This window comes from Delphinus delphis, chromosome 11 (assembly GCF_949987515.2).
Source record: "Delphinus delphis chromosome 11, mDelDel1.2, whole genome shotgun sequence".
NCBI lineage: Eukaryota > Metazoa > Chordata > Mammalia > Artiodactyla > Delphinidae > Delphinus > Delphinus delphis.
Genome location: NC_082693.1, coordinates 76893084 through 76911935, shown reverse-complemented (window position 1 = coordinate 76911935; position 18852 = coordinate 76893084). Strand labels below are relative to the sequence as shown.

The following is an 18852-nucleotide window of genomic DNA, read 5'->3' as shown; positions in this document are numbered from 1 at the left end:
GGGCCCAGGTTCGATCCCTGGTTGGGAAACTAAGATCCCACAAGCTGCGTGGTGTGGGCAAAAAAAAAAAAAAAAGTTTGACCTGTTAGGTCTAGCTTTCCTCATTTGTAAAATGGGGATAAAAATACCCATCTCTCAGGTTGTGAGGAATCAGTGGAATAAAGTATGTGAAAGAACCTGGTATTGTGCAATATATGGTAGGGTCTCAAATTGCTGTTACATTTTCTTCTTCTTCTTCCCTTATAGAGCATCAGTGAATGGGAAGTATTCTTTTTTTTTTTTTTCAATACGCGGGCCTCTCACTGTTGTGGCCTCTCTCGTTGTGGAGCACAGGCTCCAGACGCACAGGCTCAGCGGCCATGGCTCACTGGCCCAGCCGCTCTGTGGCATGTGGGATGTTCCCAGACCGGGGCACGAACCCGTGTCCCCTGCATCAGCAGGCGGACTCTCAACCACTGTGCCACCAGGGAAGCCCAGAAGTATTCATTTTAATATTACCAGGCAGTAGACTTTCACGATTCTGTCCCTTTCAAATGCCCTTATCCCCCCGTATTAAAATTTCATTTTAATGAAGGAAGTTCTGATTCCAGTGGGTAGAGAAGCAATTAAAAGCTTTACCAGTATGTTTATTTGATTTAAAAATATATATATATCCTGGTTCTTACCTATATATTTTTGGAGCAAAGCATAAGCCCTATAAAAATAGACAATTAGACCAAAATATTTCCCTTATCTCAGATCTGATTGATGGCCTTGGCCTCTTCCCCGCTGGTGTTGAACAGAGTGAATCATCCATAACCCACCTTGATTTGCACATCTTGAAAACCTCCTAAGCCTATAACGTAGGAGTGAGAGTAGGTCATCTGCCAACCTCATGTTAACATCCTGTCTGGTATGTGCAAATGTTAACTCACTAGAGCCCAACATTAGCAGGTATCTTAACAACCAAGCATTAAACAGGTTCTCAGCCATTACTAGGAGGGGTTTGTCACCAGGTTAGGATAATGTGGGTGAAGCCAAAAGCATCTTGTTTGTTTCAATCCAGCACTCCCACTATGCTGCTAAGGCTCATATTTACTCTTCTACCAGAAGTACCCCATAAAGGTAGCATGTGGGTTGTTTTAATCCTGAGCACTCCTGCTACCTGATTTCCTCTAAATGCATTAGCTTCTGTGTTATATGATAGAATATGACTGCTTTAAAATATCTAACAGGCTTTAGATAACCCAGTGGGTATTTTTGGAAATCGGCCAGGTATCCACGTGGCTTGGGAGAAGCTATTGTTTAGTTATATATGATTTCCCATTAATAGTCTTCCATATTAGAGACTCTAGAATAGCACTAATAGATCTTTCTGTGAAACAGAAATGTTCGGTATCAGCACTGTCCAATAGAGTAGCCATACTTTAAAAAGTTTAATATATCAGAGTAGTTTGTTAACATTTTATAGATCACTTTAATATGTTACTGTAGCTCACTATCACTTCTTTGTTTTGAATTTCCTGAACCAGGTGCTATAGCTCATAAAAGTGTTTTTAAATCTAATGAATTTTATCATATTACATCGGGAGGAATTAGATTTGGGTAGAGGTTATGTGATTTAAAATATACTTAAGGTTCTAAGAATTAGTGCACTTAGCTGAGGGCTTTGATTCTTCTGATGTTTGTGAGAAAGAATTGGGCCTGCAGAGGCAGTAGCAAGACTATAAGTAATGTTTTATATGGTCCTCACTCTGCAGTACCTACCATGAGCTCTTGGACTTTGACCTGGATTTGAAAAAAGGTCCAGTATACACATTGTCTCTAAGTCAATGCCCTGTTGAGTCCAGAGAAAAAAGAGATTCTTAAAAGGCAGTCTTTCCCTTTTCAAAATAGTAGTGCCATCCATATAGCTGCCAAAGCCAGAAAACTAGGATTTGTTCTTCATTTCTCCCTCTCACCTCTCCAGCCGAACTATCAGCAAACCTGCTGATTCTATTTCCTCTTTACTGCTACCAGCCTAGTCCAGATAGCATCTCATACTCAAAACAGCACCAGCCTTTTAACTGGGCTTCCTATGTCCATTCTTACCCCCCTTCAATCTGTTCCTTAAAAGATTTTTTTCATAGAAAATATTAGGAGTGATTTTCTTAACATATATATATTAGATCATGTCACTCCCCTGCTTAAAACTCTTTAAATGGTTCTCATTGCATTATATAGTAAAAACCATGCTATTTTCCAAGTCCTGTAAGTAGGATGACCATCTGTCCTAGTCTGCTTTTGACCATCTTGGTTATTGTCTTAGCATAGTCTTATTAATAGAGCTCCCTTTTACTGTCAAAAATGATCCAGTTTGGATAGTAAATTATGGTTCCCCCTGCCTGTAAGGCGCTCTGTGATTTGGCCTTTAGTAGTGAGGTGAAATGTTGGTCAAAGAGAGAAAGGCATTCTCTCACTTGCAGACCATGTTCTGGCCATACCAGCCTCCTTTCAGTTCTTAGTTCAGTGCTGAGGTTATTTCTGCTCAGAGATTTTGCCAATGCAGTTTCCTGGAATGTTCATCCTTCCTTCCTTTGTTCATAGCTAGTTCTTTCTTTATCCTTCCAGTCTGGGCTCAATGTGACTTCTTCAGAGAGGTCTTCACTGACATCCTTTTCTCTTCAACTTTCCTGTGTTTCTTTTCTTCTTGATACTTCATATGTTTTGTATATCTGTTTGTTTACTTGTTTGTTTTTGGTCTCCTGTACTAACATGTAAGCTAGGTGAGGGCAGACATCCTGTATCTTCAGAGTCTCCCATCATTCCTGTTCAGTGGAAGGCCCCCAGTAAATGTTAATTGAATGAATGAATGGGACTAATTGGTTAGTGGTTAAGAATTCTGCTTCTGCCACTAACTGTGTGCTCTTGGGCAAGTTAATGAAGCCTCGTTTTCTTCTGGAAAATATAATAACCACATAAAGTTGGTGTAATGGTTAAATGTGATCATACAAAAAACTGTTAGGGGGCTTCCCTGGTGGCACAGTGGTTGAGAGTCCGCCTGCCGATGCAGGGGACACAGGTTCATGCCCCGGTCCAGGACGATCCCACATGCCACGGAGCCGCTGGGCCCGTGAGCCATGGCTGCTGAGCCTGTGCGTCCGGAGCCTGTGCTCCGCAACAGGAGAGGCCACAACAGTGAGAGGCCCGCGTAACGCAAAAAAAAAAAAAAAAAAAAAAAACCCGTTAGGCACCAATTAGTTTTAGCTGCAGGCTAAGTGGAGGTCCTTCAAGATAAAGTGCTGTTATTTAGAATGTTATGTCAGTTAAAATCCATACTATTTAGTTTTAATATTATCTTAGTAAGCTTTTACTAAAATCAATCAAAATAGAATTTGTTCCCGAAAAATAGCCTACTAGGTTTCTTCTTCCATTAGAAAGTAAGCTCCATGAAAGCAGGGATTTTTATCTGTTTTGTTTATTGGTATCGTACTAAATTAGTATGTTAAATGAATGATAGGAAACTGATGAATAATACTTGGTTTGGTGAAACTCTAGTTGTTTATATTTCTTCTCCTCTTTTGTAGCAGAAGTTGTCCAATGCAGAGGTTGCTATTATATTGTATATAAATGCCATTTTCCAGATAAAACAACTTAGACATCTAATATAATTAAGTACAAATGATACAGTGTTTTTTTGCTTTTGTTATCTTATTTGCTTTCTGATGGGAGACCGGTTTAATAGACATATCTATAAGCTTATTTTTTAAATGTCTAAATAGCACGATTTAAAATATATATTTTGAAAGAAAATGATTAGAGACTTTAGGTCTTTTTGACAAAGATGGGCTGGTTAAGCAGTAGGTAAGTGGTACTCGTAATGAAGCATCTTTGTTCTACCAATTGCCTTAGACTGGGATATACGTTACCTTGAAAATTTGAGAGACTCCCAATTAAAATCCATAGAGTTAGAGGCAAAACTACTTGGACATTCAGATGTCTGTTAGTAAATAGAATATATCTTTTTTTAAAATGCATTATAAAAGACTTCCTTGGGCTTCCCTGATGGCACAGTGGTTAAGAATCCGCCTGCCAATGCAGGGGACACGGGTTCGAGCCCTGATCTGGGAAGATCCCACATGCCGTGGAGCAACTAAGCCTGTGCGCAACTACTGAGCCGGCGCTCTAGAGCCCGTGAACCACAGCTACCAAAGCCCGTGCGCCTAGAGCCCATGCTCTGCAACAAGAGAAGCCACCGCAATGAGAAGCCCGTGCACTGCAACAAAGAGTAGTCCCCATTCACCACAACTAGAGAAAGCCTGCACGCAGCAACGAAGACCCAACACAACCAAAAATAAATAAATTAAATAAATAAATAAATAAATAAATAAAATAATAAAAGACTTTTTCATAGAAGCCTCCAGTTTTTACCATCTTAAAATGACTTCATCTTGTTCTACTGAATACACCTTGTCTTTTCAGTTTTGAGAACCATTTAAGTATCGTTTGTTCTTTAGTTATAAAGAATCCGCCTTTAGTGTCTATTGACATGGCTACCAGACTTTCACTTCTGAGCAGCTTCCTTCGCATGAGGACTATCCTTCGCTGAATGAAGTTCATTGTTTTTTTTGGTTTGTTTGTTTTAATTTTTGACCTCATCTTGCGGCATGCGTGAACTTAGTTCCCCAATCAGGGATCAAACCTGTGCCCTCTGTACTGGGAGCATGGAGTCTTAACCACTGGACCGCTAGAGAAGTCCCTGAAGTTCATTGTTAAGAGTGCCTTTGTCTTGCTGCTGAGGTGTTTGTTTCCCTTACCTTGGTTTGGTATAATGTTTCCTTCTGTTTATAGACCTCTGTTTGAGGGCTCTCTTTCCAAGCTTCCAGGGACTTGTGGATCTTAAATGGTGGTCATGTATCATTTAAGATAACCAAATCTCCTTTAATTAAATAAATGGCCTTATTGAGTGCTCTCTGTGTACCTCGCAGCATATGTTACACAAATTATCTATTTTAATCCTCATAACCACCCTATCAGATAGATGTCATTTGTTTTTTTAAATGAAGAAAGTAAGCTAACTGCCAAAAGTAACCCACTAAATGGCAAAACCCATTAAATGGCAAAGCCAGACTTTGAACCCTGGTCTGTTTGAGCCCTTGCCCTAAATGAATGTTCAGAAATTGATTAAAAATTGTTACTTGAAATCTCTGCCATGCTGTGTAGGGTACAGTGTATCTTTGAGTATATTGGCTTGCATTCAGAATTCTTTCAGTTGGGCCAGGAAACTGGAGAAGTTCTAGTTTTTCATCTTCTAAAGATGATCATTTAGGATATATTATGATGATTATTTCTTAATGTTATTAAGCAGGGGTTGGAGATTTGAGACAAAGGATAGGTTTCATCCATGTTTTATACAGTTTTGCATTGATGATTGTACATGATATCACTAGGTCTGAACATAGAGGGAGAAGTAACTTCATTGGTCAAATATTTTCATTTTAGAACAAAATCAAATTGTTAACGTGGAGCCTTCCCCCACCCCCTTTAACTTAATAGTATCACACTGCTTTCTGTATATTTTTCAAAGCTCTTTGACCTTAGCAGCTGCTTTGCTTTTGCTTAATATGAAGTGATTCTTAATGCCCTTCATTTAGGCAGGGAGCCCTGCAGAGCTCCCTGTCTGCTCATATGCCCATTTAGTCTCGTAATTCACTGTGTCATCATAGTGGTTAAGTAATGCCCTAAGGTCAGGAAGCCCAGTTAGGACAGCTGGTTATTAACTCACTTACTTCTCTTTGGTCCTGGAGATATAAAGCCTGACCTGAGAAACAAGGCCATCTGTTTTGTGCTTCGTTGGCTTCAGATGTTCAGACTTGATTTTATTTGCATTGATTTTTGCTTGCTCTTGCCCAAGTGATCAGAGCTGGTAAGGCTAGTATGTTAATACCTCAAAGGAGCTGAGTTTTTTTTATGTTGATCTGGTTCTTATTTGTAGGTTTTCTTGGAATTATTAAGAATACTATTATGGTATGCTTTTTAATCCAGAAGCCCATTTCTGTTTCTAAAAAGGCCAAGTTGTTGTTGATCAGAAACTAGAGTGTAGATGGTTCAGTTTTGCATACAGAATCTTTGGTAGGTTTTATGTTAGAGCAATAGATTGAAGTATATGTAGTTGATATCAAAAAACTCACCCGTTGGGCTTCCCTGGTGGTGCAGTGTTTGAGAGTCCGCCTGCCGATGCAGGGAACACGGGTTCATGCCCCGGTCCAGGAAGATCCCACATGCTGCGGAGCGGCTGGGCCCGTGAGCCATGGCCGCTGAGCCTGCGCGTCCGGAGCCTGTGCTCTGCAACGGGAGAGGCCACAACAGTGAGAGGCCCACGTACCGCAAAAAAGCAAACAAACAAACAAAAAACTCACCCGCGTACCTAACATTTTTACACTCTAGCTCCCTCACCTCTTTTATTTTACTTAGCCACCTTTTCCAGTGTGAAAAAGTATACTTTGGATCTAATTGAAAGTGCCAGTCCTGTGGTCTTGCATCCTCACTGATTTAGTCAAGGGGGTGCTGGTAAATTTGGATTCTTCTGCCTCAAAATAGTTTTGCCTCTGGCTCTTAAGTGTCATCACACTTTCCCAAATTATCCTGGCTGTTAGCATTTAGAAAAATAACCAGACATATGTTGTAATCATCCTTTCTATTTAAAAAAAAAAAAGTTTCCTCCTTCCAGTGGCACGAGTTTGGAAATGGTTGAGGTTCGTGAAGAGCTGAGAAGTTAGAGATTGCGTGTAGTTCCTGTGTGAATTAGTTGCATCTGGCACTGGGACCATTGCACATGGCTTTCAGGGGATGGTAGCCCACGAGGTGAGGGAATGAATTGGGGCCAGGGCTGTGCTGTGCAGTTAAGAAGGCCATCAGTTACGAGTAAGGCCCTTGGTCTGAGTTGCACTGGCCTGGAGGAAGGGGTGCTCTTTTCTGTTTTCAAAAATCCACAGTGAAGACTAACAATGGCCCTCGTAGTACTTGTTTAAAATATGTAACTCTCTGGGTCTTAGGAATAATATTTAATAGCTGAGTACAAACTCTCTAAATTCCTATTGTCTTTGTTAAACGTTCTTCTTTTGCACTTATATTTCTCTTTTATTCTGACACGCTACTCATAATTTTAAAAAAGGCATCATAGCCCATTCATTCCTCTAGAGCTGTCGACACCACCCAGTAGTACTGGAAAAAAACTAAAGTTTTGCCTGGTATGTGACAGTGTCCTCCAGTTAGAGGTGGCCACCTCACTGGTCAGTGCAGTGTGGATTTGGCTAGTGTCTGTCGCATGTGTCTTAAATAAACCAGTTTCCTTTTTGGCAATGGTGGCAGACATATGGAATACAGAGTCTAGCAAAAGCTGTGTCAAACAGGGTCCTTTAGCTACTTAGCAGCTAATGTCTGCTGTCACTGTCCTGGCTGAGGAAATGCCTTCCAACTGGAAAATAAAAGTCATCCTGCTGCCAAGGGACAAACATATTCATCATTTATCCTACCAGAAGAAAGGGCAGTGCTGCTTGTTTTGCTGAACAAGGAAACTCTTGCCTCTAAATTATATTAATCATTAAACTGGTAAAATAAAAAAATGCTATGGAAGATGTTTAACTGTTGTGCTTTGAATACATTTACAATTGAGGATGTTATTCGTGGTATGTAAATATATTCTGTATAGTTCTGTCTGATGGCAGGTCTAATGACTTTCGAAAGTGTTAAGTTGGCTCTATTTTCTCTCAGTAAATATGAATGCTGATAGAAACAAGCTGTTGGGACATGGAATTTGGCCCAGATCCATTTGGTTTCTGGAGCTGTTTTGTGTGGTTTTCTGGATTGTAGTTTATACAAGTAACGAATTCTTATTTTATATTAAAGTAATTAGTTGTCAAAGTAGTTCTTTAGTTACTGGTCTAACTAGTTGGTTCCTTTGGGTTAATATGACGGTTTTGGGCTGATAAAGTTAGTCCCAGGTACTGAGGCCTAAGTGAAGGGTTTATTAGCACTTGTTGAACATAGGATTTGACTTGTCTAAAATACACCTTAGAAGACGAATCGTTTTTTAATTTTTTTTTGGCCACCCCTCACGGCATGCGGGATCGCGGCATGTGGTATCTTAGTTCCCTGACCAGGGATAGAACCCATGCCCCTACAGTGGAAGCCCAGAGGTGGAGTCCTTACCACTGGACCACCAGGGAATTCCCAGAAGAGGAATCTTTTTGTGTACTTTTATTTATTTTTTTACATATACATATATTCATTCTTTTTTAGATTCTTTTCTCGTATAGGTTATCACAGAATATTGAGTGGAGTTCCCTGTGCTATACAGTAGGTCCTTGTTGGTTATCTGTCTTATATATAGTAGTGTGTGTGTTCATCCCAAGCTCCTGATTTATCCCTCCCCCTCACATTTCCCCTTTGATCACCATAAGTTTGTTTTCAATATCTGTAAGTCTTTTTGTTTTGTAAATAAGTTCATTTGTATTGTTTTTTAAATTAGATTCCACATATGAGTGATATCATATGATATTTGTCTTTCTCTGTCTGACTTTACTTAGTATGATACTCTCTAGGTCCATCCATGTTGCTGTAAATGACATTATTTCATTCTTTTTTTTAATGGCTGAGTAATACCCCATTGTATTTGTACACACACACACACATATAAACATCTTCTTTATCCATTCATCTGTTGATGGATATTTAGTTTGCTTCCATGTCTTGTGTGTGTGTGTGTGTGTGTGTGTGTGTGTGTGTGTGTGTGTCTGCACCACAAGGCCTGTGGGAATCTTAGTTCCCTGGCCAGGGATTGCATCTGTGCCCCCTGCAATGGAAGTGTGGCGTCTTAACCACTGGACTACCAGGGAAGTCCCCTCCATGTCCTGGCTATTGTAAATAGTGCTACAATGAACATTGGGGTGCATGTATCCTTCTGAAGTATGGTTTTCTTCTCATATATGCCCAGGAGTGGGATTGCTGGATCATATGGTAGTTCTATTTTTAGTTTTTTTAAGGAACCTCCATACTGTTCTCCATACTGGCTGTACCAATTTACATTCCCACCAACAGTGTTAGGAGGGTTCTCTTTTCTCCACACCCTTTCTAGCATTTATTGTTTGTAGACTTTTTGATCATGGCCATTCTGACCAGTGTGAGGTGGTACCTCACTGTAGTTTTGATTTGCATTTCTCCGATAATTAGTGATGTTGAGCATCTTTTCATGTGCCTCTCTGCCATCTGTAGGTCTTCTTTGGAGAAACGTCTATTTAGATCTTCTGCCCATTTTTTGATTGGATTGTTTGCTTTTTTGACATAGAGCTGCATGAGCTGTTTCTATATTTTGGAGATTAATCCCTTGTTGGTTGCTTTGTTTGCAAATATTTTCTCCCATTCTGTGGGTTGTCTTTTTGTTTTGTTTATAGTTTCCTTTGTTGTGCAGAAGCTTTCACGTTTAATTAGATCCCATTTGTTTATTTTTGTTTTTATTTTCATTACTCTAGGAGCTTTTTGTGTACTTTTAAATTAGGTATGAGGTTGTTGCCCTTCACAAGAAGCATAAGAAATACTAATGGTTACTGTATGTTTGTAAGGGGTAGGTGCTGAAAGGATCAGGGAAGAAATCAGGGTCTTTTTTTGTTTATTTGATTTGCCCAGTGAATTCCTGAAGGGAAAGCAGTTAGAAAGGAGAAAGAAGATAAAGCGTAGTAGAGAGTCTGCTTTACCCAACCTTTGCTTTGCAGTTTTAATTAAACCTCCTGTTTCTAAGAAGGAATAACCTTTGTTGCTGAATCCTCAGGACTGTAGAACAGAGTCCACCATTGTTTTACTTATCCCCTGGGGGTAGGCTTCAAGATATAGTGAAATCTAGAGAAGTACCCTCTCCAACCCCACCCTTTCCAAATCCTCTGGAGTGATAGGGTGGGGTGGGGTGGGCCTGTCTTAAAACATGATATAAATAGTCTTACAGGGAAAAGTGCTATGTGATGAGAAAAGTTTTTATTTGTGAAAAGTATAGATTCTGGTGAATTTATGGGGAGGTTGGATAGAGGGAGGAAGGAGTTTAAGGTCCAGAGTTAAAATGTTTTGTTGATTCTGTGTGTCAAATACATTGTAAGAAGCTTTGTGTGCCGTATCTAATTAAAGTCTCATAACCCATGTAACAGATGAGGAAAATGGAGCTAGCTCAAACAAGCACAGTATTCTAGGAGTAAGGGCTTGGATCCAGTATTCTCTGATTATCAAGAATGCACTACCCTCCACATGCCTCACTTAGAATGCTCCAGCATTTGGGAAATAATTACTGAAAGTGGACAAAGGGACACTTCCAAAATAAAATTAAGATCTGGAGACTTTTAAAATAAATGGATTTTGTTCATATAGTAGTATTGGAATAATTTTAAGGACTACTTAGAGTTGCAACACAATTTCCAGATACCCCCTTAGTATAATTACTAAGTTTGGAGATCAAACTAAAAGATTTAAGAGAAATATCACAGTCTGTTTTAAAACCAAATATCCACCCCAGCCATTTTGTGTGTGTGTGTCCTATCCAAGTAAGTGGGATAGGAGGAAGTGGGTACTTTTCAATTTGAGTTCTTCGTGGGAAATACAATTTGCAGTTTATATTGTTTTAGGGAAGAGAGTGACTGGGGAAAAAGCTTTTTATTAAGTTACATACGTATGTATATTGTTTTTCCTCCTCTGAACTGTAACAGGATTTCCGGGATGCAGTAGCCCATGCTTCCAGGCAACTTGGGAAACCAGTGATTGAGGACCGGATCCTAAATCAGATCCTATACTACTTGCCTCAGCTGTACGAGCTCAATCGGGATCTCCTGAAGGAACTGGAGGAAAGAATGTTGAACTGGTAAAAATGGACTGACCAGCTTTCCCAGTTTCCAAGTTTAGATGAGGCCATAAGGGCCCTGCGTATGACAGAGGCATTGTTCCTGACATTGTGTTTTTTCAGTATATTGAGTTTTCTTGGCAGTTACCTGTGGCTTGATCACTTCGGATGGCCAGAATTCTCTGTTGCACCTAGCTCGGTACTCTAAATTTTTAAATTCTTTGGCAATGTTGCCTCAAAAGCAGGAAGGGCCTATAGTCAGCCAATTTAACTTTCTATAGGTGACCTTTATAATCAGGATTTTTGAAATTGGGAGACTTTAGTTGATGTATTCACATTGGAAACATTTTTAAATGTCTCATCTATCTTTTTGGAGCTTCGAGCCAGGAAACGGCATTTTGGAAAGGAGGGCATTCACCGAGATAATAGGAAGATTTGTTATTTGGTTTAGAAAATTTACACATATATGACATCATTGCAGATGTTGTAGATTTTAGAACAGGAAAAGAATACCAAAGGTTAACTGCTTTTACTGGTCTTTAGACAGTAACAGAAACTTTGGTGACATCTTTGGAAATGTGTACAGTTTGGTCTAGGGGGATTGAATTTATTGTTGAAGTCCGTGGGGAACCCAAAATAACAACATAGTGTATCATCTACTTTCATGATAAAAATGATGAAAATTTCCCTCTAAGCTTTCTTTATACATAATCCAGGAAAATACCTCTGCCTGTTTTGCAGATATCTTGCTTCTGCATGTTGGGAAAATATGCTAAATAGTGATTAATAATTAGCTGCATCCTAAGTATAAAATTACACAGAGTTTAAGGGCTGAGGAATGATTAAAAGCTATTTTTTAAAAGCATGATAAAATAAAACATAATTAAAAAGTGTTTTCCTGTCCATACTTTATCATTACTCTTATAAAAAGTTATCTTAAAAGTTCATCTGAATTTTCTGAACAGTCTCTGGCTGTGCAGAAGCATGAGATGGTGAAAGCAGGGAGACCAGTCAGAGGACTGGCAGAGTCCAGGCAAGATGTAATTAATGGTAGCAATAATGGAAATGGGAAAGAGTGGGCATTTGGGGATATTTCTTACAAGAAGAGGAAAAAAAAGGTAAGTTGATGGCTTGGAAATGGGGCTCTGCTCATCATTGGATATGTTTTGGATACCGTAATGACTCTTTTTCTGTTTTTGTCTATCTCTTCTCTATCCTTAGGACGGAACAACAAAGAATTGCTGATATCTTTGTAAAGAAGGGACCATATCTAAAAATGTATTCCACATATATCAAGGAATTTGATAAGAATATAGCTTTGTTGGATGAGCAGTACAAGAAAAACCCAGGTTTTGCTGCTGTTGTTAGAGAATTTGAGGTATTTTTGCTACCGTCCTCTGTTTTGCTACCATTTCTCTGTTTTGAAACTAAAAATATTAGTGAATTCCAGTTACAGCAAACTAGAAAAGTTTTAGTAGTATTAAGATATGACTGATTTCTAATTTGTACGGTAATTAAACTTGAAAATCATTTGTTGTCTTTTCTTTCCTCTTTTCCTTTCTTCTGAAGTCTTCATGCTATTGATATTAAGAATGGAAGTGTGGTACATACAGCTATGGCAACTGATAATTGACCCAGGTTTTCATCAGTGTCCAGTGAGTTGTTCTGTTGCCTTGGCAGCAAAAGAAAACGTGACGGAGAAAGTTAGCTGTCTAATATCTAATGATGCTTGCATGATCGATGCTTTTTTTTTTTTTTTTTTTTTTTTGTGGTACGCGGGCCTCTCACTGTTGCGGCTTATCCCGTTGCGGAGCACAGGCTCCGGACGCACAGGCTCAGCGGCCATGGCTCATGGGCCCAGCCGCTCCGCGGCATGTGGGATCTTCCCAGACCAGGGCATGAACCCATGTCCCCTGCATCGGCAGGCGGACTCTCAACCACTGCGCCACCAGAGAAGCCCTTTTTTTTTTTTTTAAAGCTTATGTCTCATTACTTCTCATTTCTTTTTTCTTTTTTTAAAATAAGTGTATTTATTTATTTTTATTTTTGGCTGTATTGGGTCCTCTTTGCTATGCGCGAGCTTTCTCTAGTTGCGGCGAGTGGGAGCTACTCTTAGTTATGGTGTGCGGGCTTCTCTTGTTACTGGGTATGGGCTCTAGGCACGTGGGCTTCAGTAGTTGTGGCACACGGCCTCAGTAGTTGTGTCACACGGGCTTAGCTGTTCCGCGGCATGTGGGATCTTCCTGGACCAGGGCTCGAACCCGTGTCCCCCGCATTGGTAGGCGGATTCTTAACCACTGTGCCACCAGGGGAGTCCCTCGATGCTTTCTTAACATGCATTGTCATTATACTTTCATAATTATTCTACATACCAGACCCTGGATGTACATATTTAGAAAAAGATAGAACCATCATATTTGAAAAAACTCTTTTCTTCCCACTTGAGCTGTGTAAGAACACCAGGACATCTTAGAAGGCAGGGACATTTTCACTTGGCCATTTTGATGTCACCCCACAGTAAATACCTTTATTGGAGATAGGAGGAGAGGCTCAGGAATGGGCACCAGTATCTGTTGTACATACTAAGAAAAAAACTTTCGGCAGAATCAAATGTCCTTGTGGTCAAGTCGAAAGGTTTCCAGAATCAAATGTTCCCATATACAGTGTGATTTGGGGGCTGTGTTTTGTAGCCATTCATCTGAGAAAGTTTACATTCTTCAGGCTTATAAGACGAGGTTTGCTTAGCAAGGCTGCTTTTCACATTGTCCTTAATTTCTGCATTCTCCCCAGCACCAACTGTTGTTATTATGAGTATATTGATGATAGGCTCTGATGGTTATTTGAATCCAGTTCCCAGTAGTTTTATTTCTACCACCTTATTTTGGGGGCCAGGCATTTCCTTCTTGGTTGTTGGGTTGGTGTATGTTCATGAATACATTGGTAGATGCTTTTCTAAGTGGTAGCTGCTGCCTCTGATTGGCCTACAACTCAGACTGCAGCCTCCACCCTCCACCTTCTGCGAGAGGGCTGTGAATTTCCCAATGAGTCAGTGCTTTCAGAGATGTATCTACAAGAGGGTGTAGACTCCATGGTGAGTGGTTCTGGTTTCCCACTCAGCATAGGAGCTGTGCCTTGAAGGGAGCTTCTCCACGAATCCCAGAGTTGCTGGCTATTTAAAGTTCGGCTTCCCGAGCACTTGGATCTGGGTCCCTTGCTTCTTAGGAAAATGCGTGTGTTTACTTTGGATGCCTTTTCCTTTCAGATGAGCCCACGCTGTGCTAATCTGGCCCTCAAGCACTACCTGCTCAAGCCGGTTCAGAGGATCCCCCAGTACAGGCTGCTGCTAACAGGTGGGCTTCTCTGGCAGATTACCAACCAAGCAACTCCTGTCATTCTTAGGAAACCCTGCCTTTCCTAAGAACACCTCTCTTTTTCTATCCGGTAGCCTATTTTCCTAACACATGAATTTATACATTGCTGGCAGCCTCACGTAGACATTGCTGGCACTGAACTTCTTTAGTTCTTTGGTCATCCATGTGCATTCTCTGCTCTAGGCATTCATATGTGTTAATTCCTTTTGCTCAGAACTTCTTTTACGGTCTCAGCCCCACAATGCTGTGTCGTTTTACCTGGTTAATATTATTAATTCCAAGAAGGTACTTTCCCAGCCACTCAAGAATGAGGTTTAAAAAAAAAAAAAAAAAAAAGAATGAGGTTTAGAGGGTCACTCCCACATATTTGTATATCAACTACCATGGCCCTCTAGTTACTTACTTCAAAGGGTTGTTATAAGGATTGATTGATGAACTATGTGCTTAGAATAGTGCCTTGGTCATAGTAAGTTCTAAATAAGTATTAGCTGCTATTATTGTAGTATCCATATCCTTATCATCATGATTGTCATTATGTCTGGTCATTGTCTGTATCTTCTACTGGAGCTTCAGGATTACAGGACTGTGTGTCTAGTTTACCACTGTAATAGTTAAAAAAAGAAAAAGAAAGCTATGATTTGAGTGAAGGCACACACTGTGCTCAGGACTTTATATTCATTGGGTCTTTAAGTCTTCACCATAGCTATGCATATATCACAATATTATTTACATAGATGAAATAACAGGCTTATAGCGATTGAGTGGTCTGGCATCATGAAAAGCGAGTATAGTCTCAGTACCAAGCATAGTATCCAACACATACTACTACTAGGTCCTCTGTGGTATTTGCCGAGATGGATTGGATATGCAGTGACTTAATATACATATATAATGTGCATTAAGAACTATGTCAAGGACTTCCCTGGTGGTCCAGTGGTTAAGACTTTGCACTTCCAATGCAGGGGGCACAGGTTTGATACCTGGTTGGGGGACTAAGATCCTGCAGGCTGCACGGCATGGCCTAAATAAATAAATGGATAGCTAGATAGATGGTACAAGGCATGGCCAAAATAAATAAATAAATAGATAGATAGATAAGTATCTAGATAAATAAATAAAGAATTGAAGAATTGTGTCCAAATGCACAAGAATATTCAAATGCCACTACCACTCTAAATTCAATCAGTTGTAATTTTATGCAAATAGATTTTGACGTACTTGGTTCCTATTAGTGTTCTTAAGCAATGGCACCCCTGCTTTAATCCTTAATCACTTTCTCTTAAGCCAAGAGCTATACTGAATGAGGTAGGTGAATTCTGGAAGCCTTCATACCTTCCAAGCTTGCCTAGTGAACTGCTGATGAGGAGGGCCTGCCTTTCAGCCCCAGGACTGGCTACCCTAGGTATTTCTACTTAATTTGAATTTCTAATTGTGAATCAGGCACTAGATTTCTCTCTGGAATGACATAGGCAAACCACATAATTTGAGGATATCCTGTCCATCTGTACTTTCTTTCCTCTGCATTTGGCAGAGATTTAGACTACACAGGGCAAAAGGAAGTGCCCATGCATGTGTTGTGTTTTTGCTAGATAAATTCAATGCTGTATCATAAATGAGCTATTGAATGGCTTAGGCTATTTCTACAGCTATCGAATTAAGTACTGTTTTTAGTGGCAAAAGACTATGGTTTCAAATGAGAGAAGGATAGAGCAAGGTTCTGAAATTTTCATGTAAAAATATTTTTTTTCCCACACTGTGACTGATCTAAGTAAAAGAGTTACACATGTGTTTAATGTAGGTTTCATACTGAGTTTGATTTTAATTGATTAATGGTACAATAGCAATGGCAAGTTTAAAAATTCTCTTTAAGAGAACAGATTTCATTTGTTTTATAACCAACATGATGTGAGCTTGGGATTAGTTTTGAGCTTTGTCTTCTTTAATCTCAAAGCCCTCCCCACCCTTAACTTGGAAAATCTCCATTATTTAAATGATGTACCATACTTTATATATAGCAGACCCTTAGTGGATTTATTTGTTCAAGGTTACAAAGTCAGGACTGAAGTTAAAGAAAGAACATAGACTTTGTAAAGCAATAACTGACGATTCATTCTATGACTTTTCTTCCATTGATTCAAATTCTTCCCTTCCTCCCCTAACCTGAAGTCCACCATTACCTCCAAAGCCATCTCTGATTACTCCAGTTCTCCTTAACCCTTTGTATTGGTGCAGTGTGACTTAGTAAATATTTATTTGATGCCTTGTGAATTTGCTAATATTTATATGACTTGAATGTTGATTCCTTAATTTTTTTTTGTGGTATGCGGGCCTCTCACTGTTGTGGCCTCTCCCGTTGCGGAGCACAGGCCCCGGACACGCAGGCTCAGCGGCCATGGCTCACGGGCCCAGCCGCTCCGCGACATGTGGGATCTTCCCGGACTGGGGCACGAACCCGTGTCCCCTGCATTGGCAGGCGGACTCTCAACCACTGTGCCACCAGGGAAGCCCTGATTCCTTAATTTGATTATAAACTCTTTGAGGTCAAGGAGTGAGTCTTTTAATTAATAATTTAGTGCACCCCAGTATATCTGGGTCCCTTTGGGATAGCTTGGAAGCTGTTTAGGAAATAATTTTGGTTGGTTTTAAGCTACATTTAAAACATCCCTTTAACCAGAATATCTGTAGCTTAATTAAAGGACAACATTGAGAGAGAGAATTTGAGAGAGTCTCTCCTCCAGAGAGGTGAAGTGTCTTGCCCCAGCAACACAAATAGTGTCTATTAGTTGAAGCACCTGTGGTCATATAATCCTAAGGACATATGGGGGTTGGTACCAAAAGTTTGTTTTATATGTTTTTTGTTTTTGTGTGTGTGTGTGTGGTATGCGGGCCTCTCACTGCTGTGCCCTCTCCCGTTGTGGAGCACAGGCTCCAGACACACAGGCCCAGCGGCCACGGCTCACGGGCCCAGCCGCTCCGCGTGGCATGTGGGATCCTCCCGGACTGGGGCACGAACCCGTGTCCCCTGCATCGGCAGGCGGACTCTCAACCACTGTGCCACCAGGGAAGCCCTTTTATACGTATTTTTATTTAAAACTCGTATTTTCCAATACTCCTTTTTGTTGTGTTCTGATTTCTCTATACTCCGCAAGATATTTCTACTTCTGTTATCAAAGTGCCCCTATCTACGCACTTAGATTTTTAGAAGTTGGATTTTAAGTCTTAGGTTTGCATCTGTTCAAACATGTGAATTAACTCTGGATCCTCATCTTTGGATAAACAAGCTCAATGATTTAATCCTCCACACAACCTTGTGAGGGAAGTCTTGATACTTTTATTTCCATTTTAGAATTTGGAATAATTCCAGGGGCACAGAGTATACAGGAACAGAGAGAAAGAGTGAGATTATTTCAGGCAACTCCTGACAACTTCGATTTATTGAGTTTCAGGCAGAGAAAGGGATTCCTACCTGGCTTGATGTAAGTAGGTTTGTGCCCACCTTGGCTTCTTGGGAAGGGAAGATTGAGAAATGCAGGGATGAAGTACAGATAAGGTAAGATAGTTTCTTTTGGAGTCCTTTAGAGAAAGGTAAGTGGAAATCCCCAGATACGGCAGTCCTGCCCCTACTGTTCAAACAAGCATCCTATTGTCTGCAGTGTTTTCTTCAGGACCTAATATGAGTTTCTAGTGGGTATTTTACTTAGGCTATTTCTTCCTTCGTTGTAGTAATAAATTTCCAACTGAATTCTTGGTAATATTTTTTTAAGCTCAGCTCAAAATAGGATCAAAGAAAATGTGTATGTTGCATAATGAAATGCTTAAGATTAGAATTGTTTTTTTTTTAAGTAGTAAAGAAAGTGATTTACTTAATTTAAGCAGGAAAAACTTGTAAATTTTACCTTTATTTTGGCCACCTAAGAGCAGTGGATCTGGCCAGATCTTTCCATCTGTGTGGGGCCCACATCCTATGTGAAGTTAGGACAAAGGGGGATCTTGAGGCAGTACTGAGGGAGCAATTTTTAAAAAGTGAACAGATGCTGCTAAAGGAGCAGCATTAATTTTTTACCACTGCTTATTTCCTTCCTCCTCATCAGTTCAGGGTAGAGTCTATCTTTTTTTATCCTAACTCAGTGTCTGCATAGATTCTGGCACATAACAGGGCCTCGGTAAACTGAAAGGCTTAGGGAAGTAAACGTTGTTCCTTTTTATGAGGTTGAGAATCCCTATGCAGTGATGCCTGTGAACATTTGATGGATGGATGGATTGAAAAATTGCTTTTAAGAGTAAAAACACTCTTCCAGTTACCCAGAAACAAAACTGTGGAAAGGACTAAAATGCTTCTCTTTCCTTGTCTTTCCTCCATCATAAGATCTGCTGACTAGTTTTCCTCTGCTTCTGCTTCCTGCCCTTTCCATTTCCCTTGTTATGCTCCAGGCCAGGCCTTTCTAAACTCACGCCAAGTTGTGGCAATATCTTCCTATTGGTCATGCTCCCTTTATCACGCCTGCTTCCAAGAAGACCATAGAAAAAACACACTCCTCCCATGTCTCCACTTTGCTCTCACACTACCACGCTCAACACTTCTGACACCAGATATATAGGTTTTTTCCCACACCAAGCGACTCTCTTCAACACCAGCTACGTGTCCTA

General features: G+C 40.1%; 1 protein-coding gene across 2 annotated transcripts in view; it reads left to right on the top strand.

Moving 5' to 3' along the window:
• Positions 1-18852, top strand: part of FGD6 (FYVE, RhoGEF and PH domain containing 6) — a 110152-nt gene that overhangs the window by 52883 nt on the left and 38417 nt on the right. For both annotated transcript variants that reach the window (XM_060025393.1, XM_060025392.1), the window contains exons 6-8: positions 10704-10855; positions 12056-12212; positions 14097-14184. In XM_060025393.1, the coding sequence (XP_059881376.1) occupies positions 10704-10855; positions 12056-12212; positions 14097-14184 (397 nt within the window). The remainder of the gene's footprint in view (positions 1-10703; positions 10856-12055; positions 12213-14096; positions 14185-18852) is intronic.